At 44.9% G+C, this 23,424-nt stretch overlaps 1 protein-coding gene across 8 annotated transcripts in view; it reads right to left on the bottom strand.

The window, feature by feature from the left end:
* Positions 1-23,424, bottom strand: part of ST8SIA5 (ST8 alpha-N-acetyl-neuraminide alpha-2,8-sialyltransferase 5) — a 76,369-nt gene that overhangs the window by 35,892 nt on the left and 17,053 nt on the right. For 7 of the 8 annotated variants that reach the window (XM_083818864.1, XM_083818868.1, XM_083818862.1 and 4 more), the window contains one exon: positions 8,116-8,824. In XM_083818864.1, the coding sequence (XP_083674990.1) occupies positions 8,116-8,246 (131 nt within the window). In that variant the 5' untranslated portion in view covers positions 8,247-8,824. Of the gene's footprint in view, positions 1-8,115; positions 8,825-20,901; positions 21,023-23,424 lie in introns of all 8 variants that reach the window. The other variant, XM_083818866.1, reaches the window with a different exon arrangement.

The following is a 23,424-nucleotide window of genomic DNA, read 5'->3' on the forward strand; positions in this document are numbered from 1 at the left end:
TGAAGGGGTGAAAGGAAAGCACAAATGTCCTCACAAGCAAGGCACATTACTGCATTTTCTTTTGGAACTCCCTCTCTTACTCGCCTTTACTTTCCCTGTACTTTCTTTCTAGCAATTCTCACGTTCCTTCCCTGTGTGCATTTTCTTTAGCAAAGACATTATTGGGACATGACAGGAAGCCCAGCTTTTTTGACTTGGCTCCCCTTTCAGTTACAAGTTAATAATATATACATTAATTCCATACAATAGTTTTAATTTAATTCCATTAATAATTTTAACAATCCTATTTCTTCAGGTTTGGTAATGGTGCTGCCCTACACTGTTCCATGCCACCCAAACACGATGCCATATGCAGGCCCTGCCCTGACAAACTGACAGTCCAGGCCATGTACTGGCTTCCCAAAGTCGGTGGAAAATCACTTACTTTCACTCTACCTCAGTTTCCCCACTTCATAATCCTTGTGCCCTTGAGAAGAGGAACTGAAGACTTCAGTGTTAAATGATCTTGCTACTCTCCTGACAACTGGAAAGTGATCCCCCTAGACTATTAACACAGATGTCACAGAGATAGGAAAGTCAGATGATTAATCATGCTGAAGATCCAGTTCCTTCTTTCCTGCAAAATAAGGAAAATATGACTCACTGTGTCCACAGGGTGGATGGAAAATAAAACAAAACCAGTGGTATGCATGAATGACCTGTAGATTAGAGTGATTGAAAACAGTCACTAAGATGGATCAGAAAGTAGAGGAGGTTGGAAAAAAGGGGGAATATCAGGATGCAGCAATGTGACAGACTGCTGCAGTCATGAAGAAAAAGATAGAAGCCAATGGAGACAGTAAGTGGAGTCTGTGAGGAAAATCAATGATCTTAATCTGCCTTCTGCACAGGTCAGAAACAGCAATTTTATTTACCCAGCACTTGAGAAGACATCAGAGGTGCTCAAAAATCCCTAGATATCAAGGGGTAAATAAGGCATCCACTAGGAAGCAATGAGATTCTGAGATCAAACCCAAACCAGAGGAGTCGAGCTGCACTAGCCTCTGAGTCCAAAAACTCTCCTTCGCTGACAAGAGATCAAGACTTGGTCACTGAAGACAATGAAATTGGCTGACAAGTGAAAGGCAAGCACTTACTTGAACTGTTTATTAAAACTCACATTTGCATTCAGTGGAAGCAGATTTGAATCTGACTTAACAAGCTCCGAAAAATACTTACTTCTCCAGTAAAATGAGCAAAATGTTCATATTTCTACTCCCTGCAATAATAGAGAGCAATACGATATAACATGGGTCCCATGAAGAGGAAAACACGGATGGAGGATGCTGGAAATGGGCACGTGTGGTTACATTACACATTGGCCCATACTGCACTACCCTGGGGACGAGCCTGGCTCTACACGTTGGAGGGAAATGCTGGTAATAAAGTGGTGGAGGAGTATATTTTGACTAGCACAAAGAGCAAAATTGGAAACATAGGTGGGAAGCTTCTGGATTATAACCACTATTATAGAGGAAAAAAAAAGGTTTTGTTTCATACAGCACATCTCACATTTGGGATAAAGTTTGTATCAGATATTCACATGCAACTTCTGAAAAACCCGATCTAAAATGACTTCCCAAGAAAGATAAAACAATATGAACATTCCTTTTCTGATCTGTAGCTGGAAGATAAACATCCAAGGAGCAATAGAAAATCAGCATTTTGTAATAATTATTCATAATTAAAAGCTTATTATTTGTAATAATTAGGGGAAGCATAAAAGCAACAAGAGTTGACAGTGAAGCAGGTTGTGAACTTATCAAGAAAAAGGACCGATCAAGTCCCAGACATAGAGTCTCACAGGAAATCCCAAATATTTTAAGATGCCAGCAAATTCTGACACTTGAAACTGCAGCTCAGTGCAAAGACACCTGACACAGCATGGGTACCACAAGCAGTCTCACCAGGGCACTAAAGACCTGAATGAGCTAATTGCTTTGCAAGTCATGTTTCCAAAGCTGATATATTTACTACAAGGTCAAGTGTCCCTAAACTGTGCTGTATTCTTCAGTGTAAACATAACCACCGAGCCCCAGTTGTGCTAAGGGTTTGGGTGGAAGATTACACAAAAAATGCTTGATAAAGGCACTGTGCTCATACTCTGTGTCAGCCACATGAGTAGGCAAGATTCGCTCTCTCCATGTGTGCAAGCCTTCCATGCTGTTGAACAGTCAAGATTTTCATCTGGGACTGTGAAAAGCTTGGCTGTATTTTTTCTTATGGGAAGTGCCATGAAACTACAGCGATGGACATTGCTTTTAAGGTTTCCATCACAAGAGCTAACGCATGAAACTAACTACATAAAAAGGGCGTGGAAGGACAGTGGCTATCGGCAGGGCTGATGAAAATGCAAAATGGATGCAAGCAATGGAGGGCAAGGACTCCTCAAAGAAATGGGAGGTTAAGTCCGTAATTTGCCTGAGGGAAGCATGGACTGCTGAGCAATGAGTACACTTGAATTAAGAAACAAGAAATGAAATGAAAAAGCAATCAAGGGTAAGAATGAGGCACAGTGAAAGTATGAAAATACAGAGCTTTGCATGGCAATTTGGTCTGAACAGCATTCAGCAAGAGTAAGAACAATCAAGAAACTCCTATCAGTTCAAAAATTGAAGACCAAATCAACAGGACATCTTCAACAGTGGCCACCGAGGTGAGCAGTGGCCCTGACGTGATCGCTCACAGCCAGAGCTGTGCGGGAACACAGTGTAGCACGACTCCAAGCAGAAGTTTTGGGTTTGGCAGAAATTTTGTTCTACACAGGGAAGTCTGAGCTCTGTACCTGCCCATACATGTAGAAGGAAGCACCCATTTTTTTCAAAATGAGATAAAGCAAGTTGATGGCAGGTTATAACAGAGATGCTTTTGAAAGATATGGAATGGGTTTCAAACTCCTTTGGATGAATAGTTTAGTTCACAGGTGTTGAATGCTGAGCGTTGGGAAAACTCGACCACGACTGTCGTACAAAGGCAACAGATGTGTGTAAAGTACAGAAAGCAGAGCCAGCCTAGATATTAAGCCAAATATCCAAAAAGAGCAGCCTAGATATTAAGCCAAATATCTAAAAAGAGCTGTTTGAATGGACAAAAACAGGCCTAGATCCCTGACTGATGCAAGCTGCTGCTGGGTGTCCTGTGGATCAGTGACAGTGATGGCAGTGATGGTCACCTCTTGGCCGGTAAATGGGACACCTGTGATCCACCCCTGCAGGGCATGAAGCTCTGCAGAGCTTCTACAGCCCAACATGATCCCAACCCTACACAAGCCAACCACTGCTGTGCGGGGTGGGCTCGCGGGGAACTGGACCAGGGACTAAATGTCTGCAGGGCACCCTGCGGCGACTCACAGCACCCACGGCTTGAGCTCAGGAAGGATCAGTGTGACGCAGCACAGAATGTCACACTCAGGATAATGCAATTTGCACATGTAAAATACTGGAATAACTGACTTGCATTACCTTAAATTACTGTCATCCGGGGAATGGACAAGGACTGGCAATTCAGGGACTAGCTCTTCTGCATTTTCGCATCTTAACAGCGGAGGTGCTAGAAATAAAGCAAGTCTACAGGGAGCAGGGTTTCAACACCTGTTTTCTGCATTAAGGAGATCTGCCAGGGAGTTTGGTAGAAGAAGTAACATGCCTCCATGCTCTGGTACTAAAACTTTAGCCACTTGCTGCTTTTCTTTCAAAGCAAATGGAAATTATGAGTCGGAAAAAAACTTTAAAAAACACTTAAAGCTACCTTCAGGTAGCTGAGGATAGGATTTTGGCTTCGGGATACTTTTCACAACAAAAGCCTCTGTTGCAGCCTTCAACAGAGCTGTGTCTGCAGACTTTTGCAGAGCTTTAATTCACATGCCAGGTACTTGTGAGCTCTCTAATTTTAACTCATGTGGGGAGACAGGAGCATTATGTAGAACAACCACCACCAACAACAAATAAGGGAATGGGACAACCAGCAATAATGGCTGTGGCAGCAGGTGAGTTATTCTAACAGCCCCCTGCTTCATCCCATTGCCACCTCCAGCCTCCCAGGGAGCTGGTTCAGCTCCCTGTCCTTGCAAGGTTAGTTAGGCAAGGTGGGGATGCCAGCTCCCTACTCTCCATAAGACCTTGAAACACTCTCGGGAATACCCTGCAACAAGAAGAGCATTAACCTGGGATACACAGTCTCAGGATGGTCTCAAATAATGCAGTCTGCCTGCAAGGGAAGATTTGCTGTTTCTCGCTGAGTTAGTCTTTGAGGTTTTGTACATGCCCCCTCTGACAGACTCTAGGGTAATCTCTGTTTAAGTCTTCAATAGCTTTGAAAATGTGTTCCTCTTGGCTCAAAAGTGTTTTTAAATTCACCTCTTCAGCTGACTCTCAGTCTGGGAGGAAGTCAGGCTGTTAGAAAAACAACATTTAGTGAACTCTGCCAGCAGAAAATAGGCATATAACAAAGCATTAGTCTGGTATTTTTCCCTTGCCAAAGCAAGCAAGGACAGTCCTATTGATTTCTTCCACGCAACAGGTTGAAGGATGAGGACAGGGACGATTTTGACAGTTTTTACACTAGTGGCAGTTTCCTGATGTAATCCAGGATTATTCCCTGCTGGCCAAACAAGAGCTCACAAAAAAAAAAAAAAAAAGGCCAGCCCTCAGCTGAGCGTCTGATTCAAAGGCAAAAGATGAGTCAATACAAAAGCAAGGAGCAGCTCTGGATTTAAGCGGAAGTGCACGGCATTTAACGTACTTTAACAGATCAATGCAGCGGATTTTTAATCATCATATTAATCCTAAAATAAAAATAATTACCCCAGAGATTCGTATTAAAGTCCCTTAATTATATCTCATTTCATCATCCTTTTTACTCAGGATCAGGAGCTACAGAGACCAGAGCTCCTGAAGTTATTCTCCAGCATGGAGTTTAAGTCTCTTGTTAAGACGTTAGCTGTTATGGGGACGAGAGACTGGCCTTGCTGAGAGGACTGACATTCATTCTGCTAAAGGATGGGAAAGAGGAAGAAAAGCCAAAAGGAAAAAGGGGGGGAAAAGGGGCAGGATTCAGCTTTCCAGTAGCATATTATAAAACAGCAGGCAAAGGAGCGGAGAACATTATACAGTGGGTGAAAAATGTGTGAATACCTAGAAATCTGATCTCTGTGTTCTCCCGTTTGCCCGGTGACACCAGGAGCTCATTAATGGCTCATTAAAGGGAAAGAGAGGACCTGACCGGAGGGTGGACCCCTTCTCGAATTCCTCTGACCAGAGTTTCTTTCCTGGAGCATCCTCTCCTGCCTGCAGGCCCGCTGTCCCTGCAGCCAGGCCACAGGTGGATGCAGGACCACCAGCCTCCACGGCACCCCCACGGGGAGCTTCGGAGGGTTTATGGCAATAAAACCGGCTCATTCCCTTCTTCTTTCCATCTCTCTTCCATGAAGATGTCCGTGTCACTTACTGGGACCAGCCCCTTCTCTGCATTCCCCTGCGCTGTGCCCGAGCTGCTGGTTTCAGCTGTTTGCTTTAGGCCTCGCTGGCCTTCAGCCACTTCCCCCATCTCCTTGCAGAGAAACAAGCCAGCCCTGTGCTCTATTTAGCACCGTACATTTACTGGAATATTATTTCAGGGCAATTTTCAGGTTTCTCTAAATATACTATTGAATTCCTTCCCGCTGCCTTGGGAAGAGGCCCGGAGGCCTGTTATTGCTGTTGAACCCTAGCGAGTGAATGGCTTTAGGTTTAGGCAGTGTCCCCAAGCTCCAGCTTGGCAAGCGGCACTGAAACTATAAATATACCACTTCCCCTCTGCAAGGAGGCTCTCCAAAACCACCAGCTCCACCACGGTCCCTGGGGGTGCACGCTACAACGCGTCCAAGGAGCCTCGCAGCCGGCATCAGCTTCTAGCAGGGCACCGGATGCGGGAGGTTTGTGGAAGGAGAGACCCAGCAAAGGTTACAGCTAGCCCTGCATGGAGCAGCCGGCAGAAAACCAACCTGGGAACAGTCACTGCAGTGTTCTTCAGGGAAAGAAAAAGTGAAGAAGTGGCTTCATGATGATATTAAGGTAACGATGTAGGCTGGCAGGTAAATGACTTTTATATCGTTAATAACTGGCTGCCTGACACTGCCACATCCTGCATTTTTATTTCCATGATGGACAGGAACTACCACTTCCCAGCAGAAAGGAGGATCAGTGCTTTCTCCCTGCACTGAGTGAGGGGGAAACCCTCTTTGAGACTTTTCCATGCAATAAAAAAGAAGGAAAAATGACAAATCGTTACAAGCCGGAATGAAAAAAATTAAATAAACAGTGGTTTGCGGTCAAAGAGACAAAATGTAGGCACACCTCCCTCCTTGAGCCCCGGTATGGCAGTGCTGGAAACCAAACTTTTTCCTAGCACATCTGGGAATTGTACATCACCCTTTTTTCCATTCCCTGCTAGCCTCTGACAACAGGAGATGCTCCCAGGGTATGAGGCAGGACAGAGACTGCCACAGAGATCACTCAGTGGAAGGGTTATAGTTGTATCTTCTCACCATTTTAATTTTACTCGGCTATTTTTCATTTCAACCTATACTTCAGATTTATTTTTCAGTGCTCTTATCCTGTTGCATTCATTTACACATAGGAAAGAAAGTACTGGCTGCAAGGTCTCTAGGACAAATGGGAAAAACTGAGAAAGGAAGGTGAGATGAGACCTCAGTTGGCCATTGAGTCATCCTCTCGACAAGGCAGCTCAGTACTACCCTAGTCTACCTAATGGGTCCCAGAAGACCCCAAAGATGGAGATTTTATGCTTTTTTAGCTAGCTTTATCCTTTAAATCTTTAAAAGCTTTCCCTCATGGTTAAACACAAATCTTTCGTGCTGTAACTTAAGCTCACCACTTCTTGTCATCTCAGGAGTCGTCAGAGAGATGTGTTCATTACCCTCATGTTCGCAGAAACTGGGTATTTCAAGACAGTTACCATGTCTCCCCTCGATTTTCCCCAAGGCAAATAAGCCCAGCTATTTGCCATGTTTTCTACACCTGCTGCTATCCTTTGGTTCCTTCCAACTGAGCCACGTCTTTCTGGCAGTGAGGTACCCAAAACACCAGAGTCCCTCAGTCAAGGCTTCACAGGGCACACAAATTGCTCCTGGCTAATCTACAACACTCCTGTCTATACATATTAATATCATGCTTGCTATCCCCCCCTCAGTGAGAAACATTTGCTGATTTGTCAGCATTTTGCTTGCTCTTGGCACAAGGCAAGCAACTACATGAGTTGCAAACCTGGCAAGAACCAAACCATTGATCTCTTTTGGCAAATTTCAGCTAAATTCCACTAAAAAATTCCACAGCAGCTGCCTACACTACTGAAACCCACTTACCTCCAAGCCTGTAAGAGAAACAGGCTTTAAATAAAATCATACAAGCCACAACTCTTCCAACTAGATTTCAGTAAAATAAACTCTGCGTGGGTCAAGGTTAAATACTCGTAGATCCCCACTGGTGCTTGCTGTACTAAGAGCAGGACCACTTGCAGATCAAAGGCTGATGTGCTCTACAATAAAGCAGTCTCAGCAGTAAATTCATGAGAATACAGCAGTGCAAAAATAAAGTGCTCTCTCTGATATTTGGAACACTAGGATTGCTACTATTGATTTTGGGAACTGCATCATGTTTGTTTCTAATGACTCTAAAGTTTAGCCAATGACCACGCTGCCTTAATTCAACCTCTCAAGGCATTCCAGCTTGAATTTACGTAGGGTGAAAAGCCTATATGGCAGGGTCTGATTGGGGCAGATACTCAGGTGATACAAGTCAGTGTAGCTTAAGTAAGACCTAGATTTTAATAATAGCTGAGGATTAAACCACAATCTAAGAAACACACAAGTCATTATATGCCAACCTGCCCACCGTTCCCGGTTATTAATAATCTATCAGACATTACAGACACCAGATGTGCTCTCCCAGACTGACAACCTATTAATATTGTCAGTGCAACACCGGGAAGTGGTTTGAACCGGTGTAATGGTGAGGCTCGATCTCTGCCTCCCTCCAGTCCCATCAAACAACTTTTCCAGTTCCTTCCCACCCCCCTTACCTTTTGAGATAGTTTCTCCCGTAGAGGATCTGCTGCAGCAAGGTGACCACGGCAAAGGCGCAGATGAATATGAAGAACAAAGTTCTGTTTCCCAGCAAATCCCTGCTTGACGAAGGGTCAGTGTATCCCATCCTTCTGAAAGGCCACTGAAGCTCCGCTGGGGAAAATTCAGTTCATTGTCCCCTTCACGCCCTTTTTGCTGGGAAGCCGAGGGGAACGTTTGCTGGCTTTTCTCTGAGCAATCCAAGGACAACGTATCCCATTGTTCGGCCCTGCTGCCCCTTCCTTGCCCCTTTTGGATGTGAGCTCCAGGATTGTGCGCAACGGCTCGCTTCCACGGTAAAGTTTCCAGGAGATTCAGACGTGGGGAACATCTAAAATCACCTCTCAGAGCTCTTCCAGCGCAGGCAGGCTGTGCTGTGCGAAAGGCATTCTGCTCCCTCTAAGCCTCTCTCGAAAACCCGCTGCTAGCAATTATCTACTTCAATCCCATTTTCATATTCCAGATGGGGGAAGCTGCAAATAAACCAGAAAACTGCAGCCAATGGCAAACACAGGGCGCCGGCAACCCGCGTTGGAAACACATAGTCGTCAGCTCCTCTTTGCTTCTGCTCAGTGATTCCAACGAAATGTGCCTGCGAGGAGACGTGACTGGGGTGTGCTATTATTGAACAAGCATGTAATGATCGTGAGGATTTCATTCAATCTCCTGCAAAAAAAACAACAGCAGCAATCTGGTCAGGCTAGCAGGAAAGCTGCATTTTGAGAAGCAGCATGCTGTCCGAACCCTGCCTTCGGTACCGGAGCATTTGCATGCAGAATGCGATGCCTTTGGTTGGACACTGCTCGCTCTCTGGGCTCCTATTTTTCCCCTGGTTATTCCTCCAGAGTAAGCGTAAGCAAGGTCACTGTGCATCTCTTCAAGGACAGAGCTCTCAGCTCCTGCATGCTGATTTATTGGAGGCTCTGAGTAGCCTCACAGCCGCAGAGAGGGAGACTGCCTCTCGGTGCAGGCTCTGAGAGCCATTCATTTAAAGAGACAAATATTCTGATTGTTCCTCCACCGGGAACCGTTCTCTTTTGAAAGGACAAAGCAACAAGACCTTGTCCACGACCATCACAGCTCCTCTAAAATCTCCCCTTTGTCAGGAGGGGCTCAATCCTGCTCCCAGGGAAATCAAGGGCAGTTTTCTTGCCAGCCTTAGTGAGAGCAAAATCTGCCCCCAGCCTTCAGCTTCTTAAAGTAAGTTACAATGCAAGCTTTAACCATGAATGAGATGTCAGGGCTAGGAGCTTGTTTTGCCCCAGTAACAGATGGAGATAAGGATTCTGACAACAAAACATGGAAAAAAAATCCCTTGTCTAAGGCAACAGGAAGATCTTTACTGGAGTAAATTTTCCAACAGCTAAATCAGCGTATGCAAAATGTTCTGGTGCACCAGCTGCCCAGCTGTGCGAGCAGCAAGCAGGGACTCTTTCCGGACTTTGTCTCAGCTGCACTTGGTGCTGCATAGGACAAAGGACCAAAGGTAACTTTGTGCAACCTGGTCAGCCCAGTTCCTGAAGCCAGGAATAGTCCTCAGCATGAACTAAGGCAGTACAAGAGCATTTAATAGGACCTGGTCACGCTGACCTTCTGCAGGCAGGAACCCCCAGGGGAGCTCGAGCCCTTCGGACTCCCTTGACTTTGCGGAGAAGGTGCAGGGATCCCGCCTCCCATACCCCCTTCGGTCCCTTCCAAAGCTCCCACACCTGCATTGTGAGCCCTGCTAGAGGCTTCCGCTACCACCTGTGCATATAACAACCGTGGTCAGCCTGGGTCGGGTCAAGGATTATCCAGCCCAGCGCCCTGTCCCTGCCAGTGGCCAGGGATGGATGCAGAGGGAAAAGCAGAAGAAGGAGGCAAGGACAGTGCAATACTTTCCTTGGAAACACTCTCCCAGCATTGCATGGTTTGGGGTCAGAAGAAAAACAATATTCTGGATAGGAAAATAACTGACGTGGATGCACAGGCCTCCACTGTACTGGGAATAACACATTGTACTGGGAATAACCCGCATACTGGGGGACTGCAAACTAAATAGCAGCAGCAGTTTAATTCCCTCTCATCAAACTCACCAGCTGCAGGGCCAAATACGTTGCTTAAACAATCGGTTTGTGTAACCCCATATAACACTACAACCTTTCTGTATAGGAACCATACCCCTTACATCACATACCCTCTTTCTCCACCGTAACAAAAAGCAGTGTGGCTATCAGAAGTCCCAGGCTAGGACCCCAACAGATACTACACAGGCAGATTTGCTTGAGGAAGCTGAGAAATGAGGCCAGGAAGGACACATGTAGGAAAAGGTACTTAATGTTTTGTTTTGTTGGATTTTCACTGATAGCTTTGAAAATCCTTGCTGAGAAATGTGTCTCAGTTGCTCCAGGAGTTAAGATAACAACAAAGTATCTCTGAGCAGAATTTGGCTACTTCTGCCCTTCTGTGGGTGCAATGCCAGTTTTGCAGATTTTAATAATCATCTAGGTTTTGGTGAAAAACTCTATTCCCCTCCATTCAAAGTGATTTGCTCTTGAGATAGTGCACCAAGCTCATGGGTCTGGCAGCTATTGCTCATCCTGGACTAAAAATCAGCTTGAACTGCAGTGAACTGCCTCAAATCACCATATACTGTCAGTCACTCTTTGGTTTGCTGAGTCTTCTCATCCTTCCCTGCTGTATCAGAGCTGGCCAGAAGACATGATATGATATATAGATGCTTATGTGCAGGACAGCTGCATCCCTAAGGCAATAAGCAAAGCATAAAGATATATAAACGGAGAGGTCTTCCTGTGCCAAATCTTGCACAGGTACCACTCCTGATGTCACATGTAGAAGAAATCTGTTTGCAGCCTTCAACCCAGTACTACAATTACATCGCGGAACTGAAAGCAGAGCAGTTCTGTGCAAGCAGAAAGAAATAAGATGTCCATTGACAGATTTTCAAAGGACACTCAAGGTTGCCTGCGCTATTTGTTGGGAGTGAAACCAGCCACACGGTGTGTGCAGAAGGGCTGAATGAGTAGTGGTGCCAGCACCTGCTCCCAGGGGCCTTTTGAGAGTTTGACTTGTCAGCTAAGGGCCTCCCTCACAAGCATCAGGCCTTTGCAGCAAGTCAAAGAGAAAAAAAAAAAAATTTAATGCTTTTATACTCTGCACTTAAGCAAGCAATGGGCAGGAAAAGAGCCCCTCCAGAATGTGAGAGGGGCCTGGGGAAATGGATTTCATAGTAAGTCATGTTGCAAACACGGATTTGATGGGCACAACTGGGCATCAGGTGCTGCTTGCAGCCCCATCTGCTAGTCACACAGGCACGGCCTCTGCCACATGCCATGTAACTGCAGTGACACTATAGGTAACATATAGGGGGGCCACACCACACCATGCTGTACTCAGCATCATGCCAGAGCCAGTAATTAACACCACGCAGTAAATCAGATCTCTTCCATCACCAGGGAATGGGGTATCACTTAGCAAGTATCAGCTACTCAAAAATACCTCTCATGAGATGATGACAGAGACGTAAGCTGCATGATAGGGACAAGCTCAAGAAGGGTATTCCTATATAATTTGTTGAACTATGGACTTCAGAGGCTAAAAACGAAAGTGGCAAAATGGAACTGCTTGTAGCCCCATCTCTGTGTATTAAGCTGCTGGAAGACATCTGTCTTAAACACTGCCGGCCTTTGTTTGTTGTATGTGAGCTGCCTGCTAAATACCATCAGAGATAATCCATCACAAGAAACTCCTCCAGCCTGAGCAGCGAGACCCTGAGCCCTGTAACACAAATATGAACATGCTCCAGACAGTGATACCTTCCACTGGGAGCTCATTGTTTGCTCTGTCCACATGAAGCAGAAATGATTTTTTTTTTTAAGAACTTAAAATTGAATAGCAAAGACAAAGAAATCCTGGCTAACCATTGAGCTCCACACAAGGAAAGCTACAGCAGCAAGAGGTAGGCATCAGGCTCTACTTCTCCCACGCAGGTGACAAACACTCCTCTGCTGAAAGGACAACATGCAGTCCTTATTTCTGAACTGCAGTTTATTTTGTAATGCAAATGAAACAGAGAAATTCGCCACTGATAGGCAGGTCTGACTGGGAATTTCCATAAGTATCTTTCACTGAACCTGTCATTTCAATCAGAGTTTGACTGATTATGCACTCTCGTTTCAGCAGAAAGCAAGGGCATTTGGTGTCTTGGATAGCAGGATCTGTCTTGTTGGTTGTTTAAATCATGGTACACATAACTGAGTATATTAAACTCACAGGATCATACAAGCTCAGAGTAAAGCAAAACATGCTTCACATTCTCCTTCAGGAATTTTTCTCTTCCTGCCTGCTCAGCCACTCTCCACTCTTCTTCATGACTGTTAATAAAGATTAAAGAACTTCACACAGCAGAGTATTAGGAGCTTCATAAGGCTCTATTAGAACAGTGTTTACATCTCATCTACTATCTTCTTTTTTCTCTAAATAAAAAAAAATAAATCTAGTCTACTTACAGTTTCTATAATGCTTGTGTCAGCTGCTAGATCCCTGATCTTGCAAAGCACTGCCACATAGGTATATGCCTGGAAGGTTTTGCTGAACATGAAACTCATAAACATATGCTTATCAATATTAATTCTTTTGCAGATATCAAACATGAATTCATTAGCATAATCTAGTGCTTAACACAATGTTTAGTCCCCATTACTACCATTAATCGGTATGTCTAAACTGGGATATTAAAGGAAGCTGAAAGGATACAGCTAAGCTGTAAATGTTTATTTCCTCCAGAGCTAGGCAAAGGCACAAGGGGATGACAAGGGCCATGCTGGCACCAGAGCTACCTGTGGAGCTGCCTGGATTGGAGGACACGTCCTGAGGATAACGTATGGTCTGTACACTGGATATCCATTACATCATCATACAATTTCCCTCTAACTATGGCTCTCATGGGTACGGGCGGAGAAGTTACCTCCATGAACAAAATAACTCTTTTTTTATACTGCTGACAATATCTTGGTTGGAAAAGGAATGAGGTCTTCTCGCTAGTAGGAAGCTCTAACACCACAGCTATTGTTCTGCACATTCACTATTAACAGTTGCTTATATAGCAGGGATTGCTAAAAAGTGTGTCAAAGTGCAAAATTAAGCAGAGCTCGATGCTAGGCGAAGCCTTGCTCTCCCAGTGGCGTTTCCAGATTTCTAGAAAATATAGGCAGTGTCACTTGAGTTTTATGATCCTGCAAATGCTCACAAGAACCTTGCAAATCACTCAGAATGATGGAAGCTCAGTTTCACGGTAGGGAAAAAAGAAACAGAATCAAATTGCTTTTACGGGAATCATCTGTTAAAAGCATCAGCTCGATTTCGGGGCACCACATGGGAGCCCTGGATTTAGCATCAAACCAACAGGACTGAGGTGTTGCCAGAACCGTACAGGGGCTGGGGGGTTTCTATGGGTGACACTTACTCTACCCCAAGCAAGTCATAACTCCCTCTTAGTTCATAAAAAACAAGCATAAAACTTTCCAGTGAAAGCCTATAAAAGTGCTGGAGTCAGCCGCACTCATATTACAAGTGTAATGGCAGTTGAAAGTTTTGAGATTACTTTTTCCAGAAAATATTCCAGCCGTTAAGCAATGAACAAATGTTTCCTATGGTCAGAATAAGGATCACACATTATCTAATGGTGACAACCCCAATTTATATTTCTTCCACTATTTTAAGAACACAGTTTTACAGCAAAAATAAAAATGTTAATTTCAGACATTAAAAAACCTAAAATGTGGCATATAAAGTTAGATTTAATTCACAGAATTAAATGTGACAGAAAGAATGTCACAGAAACATTGTGGCTCTGATTTTGGCATATGTTTTGTCATCTTAGTATATTGCACTATTCAGAATAGGGGTAAAACCGGAAGAAGTAAAGATTCGTCTGCATACTAAGCCAATTAAGTCCTTCAAAAAGTTTACACTGTACACTTATAACCAAGATGTAGAAGACACCTACTACAGAAATTGATTTAGGCTACGGAAAATTTACCTTCGCCTGTATACCCCAGTTCTGCATTGATTTTTCATTCAATGAAATAAAGTGCATACCTCTTGATTTAACCATCAACTTCAATCCCAAGAACTTCCAAGTGGGCCAGGCATTGACCTTTTATACCAGTCTTCATGATGCCCTTTTACAGCACGGATTACATTACTAACCACACACTGGATGCAACAGCTGTCGTCTTGGATAGTCTACATGATTACCTGAGCTACTAGTCCAGGCAAAGCCAGGATGTTTTCAGACACAGTGTGATTTTTTGAATCAATCTTAAATCTTACGTACTTCAGTCCACGACATAAATTCAAAAAAAAAAAAAAAGTATATATAAATAGGTATGTATATGTATATGCCTGGCTTCTGTGGTCTTCAAAAATATCCACTCTTCCTGAAATCTACTTTATTTTGCTCTTCTGGCCCTATGGAAGTGCTCATTGGAAAAATGGACAACCAGCTGTCAAGAAAGTAATCAAAAAAGTAATCAAGAAAGTAATCAAAAAAGTTCCTGCAGTACTGTCACTAGCCACATCCTTCTGTCCCTTTTGTGACAGCGTGGATCCAGCTTGTTAGCTCTGCACAGCGTCCGGTCTTACGTGCGTGTGGCTACAGGCATGACTATTAATAAAACTGGCAACCCTTCCAAATTCCTTCCTTCGGAGCTGTGATCTGCAATGAATTCCTCTGTCATGCTTAGAGACCACGCCTGGAGCAGGACTGTGCTAGGTGCTGTGGCTGGGCATTAGCGGAGTCAGTCCTTGCCATGAGGGTTTATAATTTCTGCAGGCAAGAAAGCGAGGTGAGGGAGGGACTTGTGAGCTCCTTTGGGCAGAGAGCAGGAACTGAGGTTTGGAAGCAGAGGCTGATAGCACTGCAGGTCCAGACCCCAGACCAAAGAGGTTGGATCTTGGCTGCAGTGAACGGTCCAGAGCTACGACTCAGATCAGGACTTGCAGGGAGATGGGACTAGGGGTTATCCTTGCCTGAACGCTGCACGGTCCCCAGGGAAACCGCAGCCACACCTGAGCCCCATTACACTGAAGCGAGTCCAAAACCATCCCCAGGCTGAAGGTAGTGATCCACACCTTCCTTCCCCGTTTGCACACCCAGACGCGCCCTGAGCCCAGCTGATACACTGCTGTAATTATCACTAGCTATGGCTAATTGATGTCTGACCAGGCGTGCATCCCCCACAACACGCTGCCCAGAAGAAACCCCGTAACTGACCCCATTAACACGTGCTCTATTCCTCCTGCTTCCAGTGCTTCCTCCCCAGCTCTGACAGTCAGTACAGACCCCTTTCCACGGGCCAGAAAGTTGTGCACATTTATCAGCAGCCTTTGCTGGTGGTGCTGACCTTTTCCTAGACAGCCTGCAACAGCTTATTAATTTAAATAACCAAGACGACAGCAACTCGGTTGTGTTTTTTCTTTAAAAACCTTAAAGAGAGAAGACAGAGTGGTAGTTTATCCACAATCCACTGTTATCCCCAATGCAAGGAGTTATGACAGCATCTGGCCGATGGGATCCAATGCCCTACAAGTAGGCGTTAAAGAAATGCCTCTGACAGGGAGAGACACCCCAGGAAAGTTCTCCCCTGAAAAGAAGGAAGCACAGCATGGCATTTAGCCAGAAAAGGGGTGTTTTTGCTGAACATTGCCATCATCTTTATTTAAACTTCACTTTCAATCAGCTTTTTTGTTTTCTTCCAGGTGTATCCAGCAACTCCTCTGGAGCTAAGAGGTTTGTAGGTGTTCTTTTTGTTTTTTTTTTTCCTGCAGCGTGGGCAGGAAGGTATGTGGGAACTGTAATCCAGTCACTTCAAATCACATGAATCTGAAGCTTGAAAGGAAAAATTATAATAAATGGTACAGATTGTCAGGCTCGGTGCAATTCTCAATCAATTAAAGCTTATTTTAGCATCAGGGCAGTTTAGTTTTGAGAAGTTCCCCTGGCACTTTGATACTTTCATGTTACTGCGTAGCTAAAAAGGTCTTGCTGGGAACAAATTACTCTCGGTGCGTATTTTCTGAGCTGCGTTTTTCGTTTCTGTTAAATGACAATAAATAAGATCCGCATGAGCAAACAGCAGCAACAAAATAGCTAGCGGCAGTGAGTGACTAAGGCTTTGGCCCTGGGTAAAGAATGAAGATAAAGCTCAGATTCAAGCACGGCAAAACATGTTTGTTGTTTGGGCTGAGTCTATAAGCATATTCTTCAGTGCATCTAAATTAAAATTATGATTCGGTATGTTGTGATATTAAACAGATAAAAGTCACTGGTGAAGGTATTCTGCATCAGGTAGATGCCTTTTTTTTTTTTCTTTTTAATAATTTTAGGCATTATATCTGTATTTTGGATCTTTGTTTTGTGATGCTATATTGATTCCCATTTCACAGATGTGGATGACACAGGAACAACCAAATCAGTATTTCTCTTTTGCAAATCTGTGCAGCACGTAAGAAGATGAACCAGAATGCCAGATTTATGTGGAAAGGACCACAGGTTCAGAAGGAGACTAATTTATGAGGAAAGACCTTCCCTGATGAGATAATAAAAATCGAAACTACCATTTGTGGGTCCCCACAGTTATGAGAGTAGCTGGCAAACAAGGACAATGCTATGAGTTCACTTCTATTGAAACCACAAAATATCTGCTTTCAAAAATGGAAAATAGTCATGTGAAACCTTACCCACCTTTTTTTTTTTTTTTTTTTTTTTTGCTGTGGCAAAGACAAAGAGGTTATGAAGCATATATGTTATACAGCTGCATGCTGTCATTATAAACTGACTGAACTTATGCTCTGAGGTTCAACAATGAAATTTACAGAAAGGTGGAAAGACTATATGACTATTATCCCTCACCCCTTTTTAATTTACCACTTTCTAGTTTCCTGCTGTCTGTGAGTTCCTGTTTGTTGCTTTCCATCCTTCAGGCCTGGAGCCATCCCTCCCATACACTGCACTGACGGGTGTTTCTCCATTCCCTTTTCCCAGCTGGAAAAATGCACCATACCAAATACAAACCAACAGAGAACTAAGGCCTTGCAGAGCAGCAGGGAATTATGGCGCAGCCTTCAACATCTAACAGCTCGCGTTCAGGTGCTTTCCCCTTGCCTCATATAGGTTTGTCTTGGAAATGAAGGAAGCTGCAGTTCAGATCTCTACACACAGCAGCTCTCTCCGTTCGGGAAAGGAAGGATGTATCTCCTTCCACAGTACTGCTCCTTCCAGTTGATGAAGCAGATGAACTTACTGGAACTGCAGAAATCAGTGCTTTCACAACAAACACTGTGCTGGAGCACACGAGCTTAGTTTAGATGGTCACCAACTTGCCAAGGATACATACCTCGCTCTGGGCCACACACCCAGTAAATCCCTGCCAGCTCTGACTGGCCCTACGGAGAACAGAGCTTGACTCTGAATGCTAAATACGTGCTTAAATTCACCAGCTGCTGCCTGGAACCAGGACATCACCCTTCCCTAACACACGCAGGAAAGTCATTAACTTCATTTCAAGTGTGTAGCCCTTCCTTGCTATCCCCACTCTCCCATCACAGCACGTCTGTGCTCTGGAACTTGCATATTCCTCTTAAATTATCTTCTCAGCTGCTCGTGAAGTTACACACTCCAGTTCAACAAGACCCATCCATGCTGACTTCAAACATCAGCTCCAAGTGTTTCATACCCCATTCGTTTTAATAAGTTATTAATATTAAAAGACGCAATTAAAAATCATCAACGATTCCCTAGCATGCTATTTTTGCAGAACTACCCAGTTTTTTCTTGATGTAAACCCCTACATTTCGTCCCAGCAGGCGACAAGCCAAGCCATCCTTATCCTCGTCCCAGGGGGGACAACAGCCCTAGCTATCGCTTGTTAATGAGGAGGAGGTTTGTGCTCATCTCTGTGTTCCACCAGGCTTCCTTCATGACTTCAGGCAGAGTTGTGCTGCAGTGTTGAGATCTCCAAGCTGGCCTGGGAAGGCAAAGCAGCACTTCTGTGAAAGCATGGCTGCTTTCAGCACTCGAATGGTGATCCCTGCGTGGCACGGTGGGGTCATCTAGCACCTTTTCCCCTCACCTTACTCTCCATATGCCATGCAGATGAGCGTCTTTGCCCTTCTCAGCATCTCTTCCTGCATTTGTGAGCCGGCAATCGTAGCATTTCTTGGCCTTGCAGGGTTATTGCAGGAGTAACAACGACAAATGCACGATGCTTTCATCGATGCTTTTTCAGGCGTAAGGCAAAAATACCTTCCTGCCTTTTAACACATGGCTTCGTCACTGAGGACTGCAAGAGCAGGATCCACCTGGCTGGGCACTGGATTCTGTTCCCTAGGTGCTGCCCTGCTGAACTGCTTTACGTACCCCGAAATCTCCTGGTTAAGACAGAGAAGTATCACATGGGGTCCCTGCTATAGTAGCAACCATGATATGCAGGTATTAATAGCACTAGACACAGATGCACTGTGTTCCCACTGTACATTTATGTGCCTACAGCCTAGCTAAACCCCCTTAGATGGGATTTAGTCGATACACTCCGTGGAGTCTAGCAGGTCTTTTCATCCTACAGTAAATTCCTAAGCTATGTCAAATGAACCACATCCTAAATATACCCTTCTCTGTCCTCACTATAAGGGGAGCTTGCGATGGCCAGCTCGGTCACAGGCATCTGCGTGGGTACCTGGGTGGATGCCTACAAGTTGGTGAGAGGGCCAAGCACGAAAACAAACTGCAGTTAAAGCTAAATAAGTAAGATTAGGAAGTGAGCTATGCATATTTCCCACTTAATATTTAAACCGCTGAAAGTGCCTACATTAATTCCAGTAAAAGCGTCACAGAAGCTGACGTTTGCTACAGAATTTCACCAAGATTTCAAGTAAATGTTCCGGTCCTTTTTCTCTCTCATAGCTCCTGAAGGTGATCATCAGCAAATTAATAAAACATACTTTCATGTGAATGAAACAACACATGCCAGCTTTGCTGCTGGCGTTCTGTCCACATGACTAGTGCTCCCCTTTGCTAACCCTCCCCTCGCAGTCAAAAGGAAACCGAGGCAAAGCTGGGAGCTGTGATATTCCCTCCCCTCCCGTAACATCCAAAAAAGGTCTGGGGTGAGGAGAGGAGGGGAATTGCATTACCAGATAGCACAGTAATGGAAAGAAAATCAGATGCTTTAAAATAGCATTTGTCCTAGAACTGAACGAATTTAAAAAAGCAACAAAAATGAAAAAACATGAAACTATTCAAAGGAAACGCCCAGTTATACAGCACGCAGTCTCTGCCACAACACAAGGTGTTTACTGAGATTCAGAAACTCCTTGGAGGGCCTGTGCAAAGGCCAGGAACATCGTACAGCTCCACAGATCGCACACTAACACCCTAGAATCCCTGTCCGAGCCACCCCAAAACTGCCTCAGGTGGGCTATTCTGTCATCACCTGCTAGGAGGATGGGAGATAAAACACCTCGCACGACCTGAGGCATGGATTATTCAACGCCCCCCTTATGTTCGTGCCCTTTGGTAAGACGCTGGACCTCCAGGCTCCCCCACAGGGATGGCAGGGAACAGCGTAAGGAACATAAAATGAAAAAATATCCCTGTTTGCATAATTTGACCCTGGGATGGAATCTGAGAGCGAAAGCAGTGATTGTTAAGAGAACCTGCCCTGGTTTTAGGTTATATTTCAGTCTCTGGCCGCAAACTGAATACCAGCCTGCTATGAGAATAACAAATGCAGCTCTCTGGGGCTACAGCTCCTGGTACACTGCTTTATTTGCTACGAGCGCTTCAGGGACAGGAATTAAAATGCCTACAAAAGAAATCTTCGCTTGCCGCACCATCTGAAGGTTAGCAGAAAAACCCTTGAACAACAAGCAGCTAATGACTGGGTAAATGCCAGATCTCACTGAGTTGTGCCAGAGACGTATTTGGCCTGGTATCTTCCATTCGTACAACCCCCATAAAGTTGAATCATCAAGCAAATTCTGCATTACTGCTTCCTCAGAACCAGTACGTGCTGAAATGAATGGGGGCAATCTTGATTTTCAAGGGAGGAAGCAGAATCTGAATCACAGTATTATTAATTCAGACTCACTTTTTTGTTGCTGTTGTTTGCACAGTGACATTTTAACCTGCAAAGTAGCTTCAAACTGCTCCTGTTACCACCGGTACTAGAGATCTTTAAAGCAGAAACCTACCGAGCACTTGCAAGCTCTTCTGAAGCCCTAGAGACAGCTCAGAGCAGTGCTGGGAAGCATCCAGTATCAGATTGGACTGATATGTAGAATAGTTATTTCAAGCTTCCCCCCCCCCCCCCCCCATTTGTGATCAAGCTGGATAAAAAAGGCATTAACTAATTATTTTAATTGCACTTTTTTGTACCATTTCCTACGGGACCAGGACTGCAGCTGCCTCAGCCTGATCCCATCTGGCTGGGGGATGGGAAGCTGTTATAAAATGTGTTTTCCCCAGAGTAAAACTTACTGCTGCAGCTGTCTCTCCAGAGGTGGGGGAGCTATGGGAAACAGGTTTATTGCACATAAATGCCCCCTGGTTTGAAACCATCTAATGGACTTCAGCAGGACAACTTCAGTCAGCTCCACAGCAGAAAAATCAGCCCAGCACTGCCCCCCCCCCTTTTTTTTTTCCGGGAGGGAACACACACAATGATTACTTTCAAAACAAATACCTTTGTAGGGCTGATGTCTCAGAAAGGTATTCATGGCTCTCCAACAATAATTTTACTAGTTTCTGTAGGCAAAACGTTCCAACTTTTTGGAGCAGTTGCGATCTTGCAGGCAATGAATCATCTGCAGCAAGATTAAAATCAATTATGGGAAAATATGCTGTTAGGAATGGAGTGGAGGAAAACACCTGATTAATCAAGTGGAATTGGCAGCAAGCACAGAAGAGAGATTTTGTTCCTTAGGAGACATTTTTTAACGCAGAGATCGAGTTTTTCCTCGGCTCCAGGGAGGGCTGTCATGTTTTCCCTACTCCCATCCCCATTGCAGACCTTCTCCAAGGCTCTGTTGGCACCTCAGACCCCAAGTGTCCTGACTTTTCTTGGGATCCAGCCTTACAGATGCTTGATGACAACAAGTAAGAGGGAAGGTAATTGAGATCTTCATTAGTCCTACCCAGACCGTCGCTGCTAAAAATCTGCATTTCACCCCGAAAATGCCAGTTGTGTGAATGCTGAGCTACACTGGCACTGAGCTGGGTATTGCAGCACTCCTAGAGCCGTCCAGACCCTGACTGCAGAGCATCCACGATAACCTCCTGAAGGTGCTACTGGGAAACTCTTCGGGGATGTGCTGGGGGGTGAAATATTCTCCCTTACACTTCAAAACTGAGAGCCAAAAGCAGATATCATTCCTTTCTCCACGCCTGACGTTAGGGAGTTAACTTTTTCCCCAGTGTTATTTTAGCATAGTTTCTGAATATATAACAGATGTGCCCAGAGCCCAGCAAAGAAGCTTTGGGAAATGTTTCTGTTTTTTCGCTAAACAAATTGTGACAAGTCGAACATCCAAAGTACAACAGCTCCCTTCCCCTCTCTGACCTCTGCCTTGCAGCCCGGGGAGGCTGTCAAAGGCCTTTTCTCCTCCCCTCACATCTTCTGCAGCTGCAGCCTGGTCCGTGCACTGCGTTACTGTTCATGTACTACCCCGGGCAACACAGCATCCCCTGACTGTGGAAGAGACCAAATTATATCATCTTTGGTACAGAAAGGGGTTTGGCCTTCTTTTAACTCTCCTACATCTGCACAGCCGCTTAATGAAAGTACAACATCTGGTCTAACAGGTCCTAATTAAGAAAATATCACCTTTTCATACGTTTCCAGCAAACTGTTCCAGATTAGATTATTTTATGGAAGTGTTCATGGTGTGCCAGGACAGAACGGTTTTAATGTCTGAAGATAACATGAAGCTGGAGTATTACAAGCACTTCAACCTGGTCAAAGCAGCTACTACCAAGAGAAGAAGCAAACCTGCCCTGCTCCCAGCTACCTGTCGGTGCTGTGGCACTGCTCCTTCCCTTTGAGGGCATCAGTATTCGCACAGATGCGTGGTGAGAATCAGAGAGGTAATCCAGCTTAAAATAAACCCAGCAGAAAAAAAAAATAATTTAAAAGGTTAGTTTTCACATGGATCAGCTTTCCAGTCCAGATCCTGCACATAAGCAAACGTTTCCTGAAAACAGGAGGGGGGATGCTAGGCAGGAGCAGGGAAGAGGGATAAGGGGGAGTGAGGAGGAGGAACTTGTCCTTTTGGTAGCTGTGCTGGCTTTTGTCAGCTGAAAGCATTTACAAAACGGTGGCCTGAATAAGGGACCTGTGGTGTTCTCAAGCACACCCTGCTGAAATCTCTGGACAATATCGCATCACGCCTCTCTCTGTTTTCACACAGCACAGGCTGATTTTCCAGCAAAACCAGCCTGATCAAGCAGGCAGGAGGATAAAGACGTGCCATGCAGCGGACAGGACAAGCCTGAGAGCCGTGCAGGAGCGCCATCAACCTCCCCTTGTGCCCCTCGACTTCAGCAGACCACAGGTGGGGAGGGACGTGGGTACACAGCATGATGCCATGGCTGAGCCAGGCTTTGCTGCGCGTTGTGTAGCTGCTCACGGGCAATTATGTGCAGAATCACAGCAGCCAGGCTAGAACGCTCCAGGCACCTCCACCAGATTTTGCTGGCCATTAATCCAGCAGAAGGCTGCTAATGGCATCTGATTGCTTGCTTTGTGCTCCTGACATTAAAAGGTCACTCTTAAGGACACAAATTGTTGTATGTTTTACAGTGTGAGGTTCAGGCAAAATAATAATCACCGGTTTCAGAGAGCAGGTTCTCAGAAGGACGATAAACTAACAGGATGTGAATTTTATTTTTTTAAGTCTAGAGCCATGAACTGAAAAGGAATAAACTCTTCAGAAGCAAGGACTCTGCTTATCTGGACACTTCATCAGCTCCTGCCAGCCTCAAGAAAAGAGTTAATCTAATTCAGAATGGATGCTGAGCATCTCCACACAGGTTAGTACGCAAAGGTCTGTAGCTTTCCTGTGCTAAGGACTGCGATAATGAAACCGCGCTGCTCAGCACGCGTACCACTGCCTGCCCTCCTGTCTGTCCCCAGGAGGGCTTAAACTAGAAGCCCAGGTTGATCCCTGCTGCCCTGCGTATGGAAAACTCAGGGAGAAGGTGAGAGAAA

The sequence above is a fragment of the Anser anser genome, assembly GCF_964211835.1.
Source record: "Anser anser genome assembly, chromosome: Z".
Taxonomy (NCBI): Eukaryota; Metazoa; Chordata; class Aves; order Anseriformes; family Anatidae; genus Anser; species Anser anser.